The sequence below is a fragment of the Lipotes vexillifer genome, unplaced genomic scaffold (assembly GCF_000442215.2).
Source record: "Lipotes vexillifer unplaced genomic scaffold, Lipotes_vexillifer_v1.1 scaffold717, whole genome shotgun sequence".
In the NCBI taxonomy this organism is placed as follows: domain Eukaryota; kingdom Metazoa; phylum Chordata; class Mammalia; order Artiodactyla; family Lipotidae; genus Lipotes; species Lipotes vexillifer.
Window position 1 is genome coordinate 1,016,392 of NW_006798707.1, and position 2,192 is coordinate 1,018,583.

The window sequence follows — 2,192 nt, forward strand, 5'->3', positions numbered from 1 at the left end:
GTTCAGCAGACATCAGGCAGCCTCTCACCTTCCCTCCGCCCCAAACCTGGTCTATTCTAAATGGGACAGGCTGAAGAATGTCCCACCACACTCCCTGGGGCACAGACCTTCTTTTCTTGTTTTCAATTTATTTATTTACTTATTTATTTTTGGCTGCGCCACAGGGCGTGCGGGAATCTTGTTTCCCCGACCAGGGATCAAACCCATGCCCCCTGCAGTGGAAGCATGGAGTCGTAACCACTGCACTTCCAGGGAAGTCCCCAGGCCTTCTTTTCTAAGTCTCGGGACTTCGAGACGTGAGGGCCTTTGGGGTGTTGTTCTTTGATTTTCCAAAGCAGTGGTGCACCCTTCCTTCTCGCTCTCTTGCTCACTGAGGCATATGTGCAAAGGTCTACTTGCTAACAGGCATCTTCCTGGACCGTGTGCTTGGCAAGAGACCATACCCCCAGGGCTGGTAGCAGTGAAGGCAGCGTAGCAAGGCAGTTAATCATGGAGGCTCTGAACCAGGAAGACCTGGGTTCAAGTCCAGGCTCTACCACTTATACGCTGTGTGACATTAGCCAAGTTAACTTCCCTGAGCCTCAGTTTCCCCAACTGTAAAATGGGATGGAGTTGGATTGAGGATTAAATTAGATCCTAAGCACGGAGGACCTGGTTTTATTACCCAGGGGAGCTCACCCTCTGCTTCCTTCCTTGCAGGTTCTCAGATAGATGACCATGTTCCAAAGAGAGCCTCAGCTCGGATCCTCGCTCCCCCCGGAGGCAGGTCAAGTGGCATTTGGTAAAGGCACTGACCAGCCCCCCAAGTGAAGATGCACCGCTGCCACCAGCCCACACGCCCTCCGGCCACAGCTGCAGGGGGCGGGAGAGGCCGGGCTGGGCAGCACACCACCTGAGGGGGCCCCGGGACACGGGGAGCCCTCCCCATGTCTGACACGTGATTCACTGTGCTTCGAGCCGACCCTAACAGGCACTTTGAGATGTGTTCCTCCTGCTGCAGTCCTTCCCTGCCTTGGCCTCGGCAGGCTTCCCAGGGGCCCATGCTATGCACAGAGCCCAATGCATAGAGCCTGGCCCCGCCCCTCCTCTCACACCCGCCTCTGGGCTGGCCTTGGGAAAGCCCGACCTTAGTGCCCTGCCCCTGGCTGACCCGCCAGCTGTCCAGAGCACTTTAGCAGATGTGTTTTAAAAGAAAAGGACTCCCTCCCCCATCCCCTTTGGCCCAGTGGTCACTTTCCCCAAGTCAGACAGGTGTTAGCATCCCAGCCATGCCCAGGACATCCGGTTTTTCCCCACTCATCTCCCGCCCTTGTTTGGTTGTGGCTGGGACACTCTGTGCCCTTTGCCAGCTGCTTCCTCTCCGCCACCCCCCAGGAGTCCCAGGCCCAGAAGGGCTGGCCGGGCGGGCATGAGGCTGGTGCCAGACGCGTGTATATGATTTTGTTTTGCACGTTTGGTTTGCGCAGTGGTTTGGTTTGACTTGTTTGTGCATCCTGTGAAAAATGACGGTGCTTCGTGTCACTAGCATAGCATAGAAACAGGAATAGATGTGGACCTTAGGAGATGCTGCATCGACACCAACCAGACAGCCTAGGGCACCGATGACAGGGGTGAGAGGGGGATACTGGACTCGCGGGCCCTTTTTCTCCCTTCCTGGAGTCTTCCTGTCCTTCCCCTCCCCTCCTGGTCTAGTTTCCTGCATCCTGAGAGGGTGCCCGGGATGCTGGCCCTGCAGACCTTCAGGGAGCAGGGTGGCCTTTCCCATCTCTGGCCCTGGTCACTCCCAGCACTAACGCCACACAAACACACCCAGCCGCCTGTAGGCTTCCGCCTACTGGACCGAGGCCCCGCCGCTCATCTGTGTGATTGGCGAGAGGCCTCATGCCTGCTAAGAGAGATGGGGGTGGGACTAGATGCCAGGTGGGAGGCCAGGCCAGCAGGACCTGGTTGTAGCCCACAACGCTGCTCCGGGGCTGCAGTCTCCTGTGGTCAGCACCTCACCCTAACCTGCCTGTGGCCTCCATCTCCTCCCAGTTGGGCCCTCCCTGCCTCCAAAGCTCCAGGTGGTTTCCATGGAAACACTAGCGGCTGCCCTTGCTAAGCCTTGTTCCCCCTCGGGGAGTGACATCATGTTGCACATTTGGTCTGAGCACCCGGGCTGACACGCGGCTCCTGGTCTCTTGGGCTGGTGG

At 57.8% G+C, this 2,192-nt stretch overlaps 1 protein-coding gene across 1 annotated transcript in view; it reads left to right on the top strand.

Moving 5' to 3' along the window:
• Positions 1 to 988, top strand: part of DPYSL5 (dihydropyrimidinase like 5) — a 46,797-nt gene extending 45,809 nt beyond the window's left edge. The window contains exon 12 of the mRNA XM_007470809.1: positions 700 to 988. Coding sequence (XP_007470871.1) covers positions 700 to 785 — 86 coding nt within the window. The 3' untranslated portion in view covers positions 786 to 988. The remainder of the gene's footprint in view (positions 1 to 699) is intronic.
• The last annotated feature ends 1,204 nt before the right edge of the window (positions 989 to 2,192 follow it).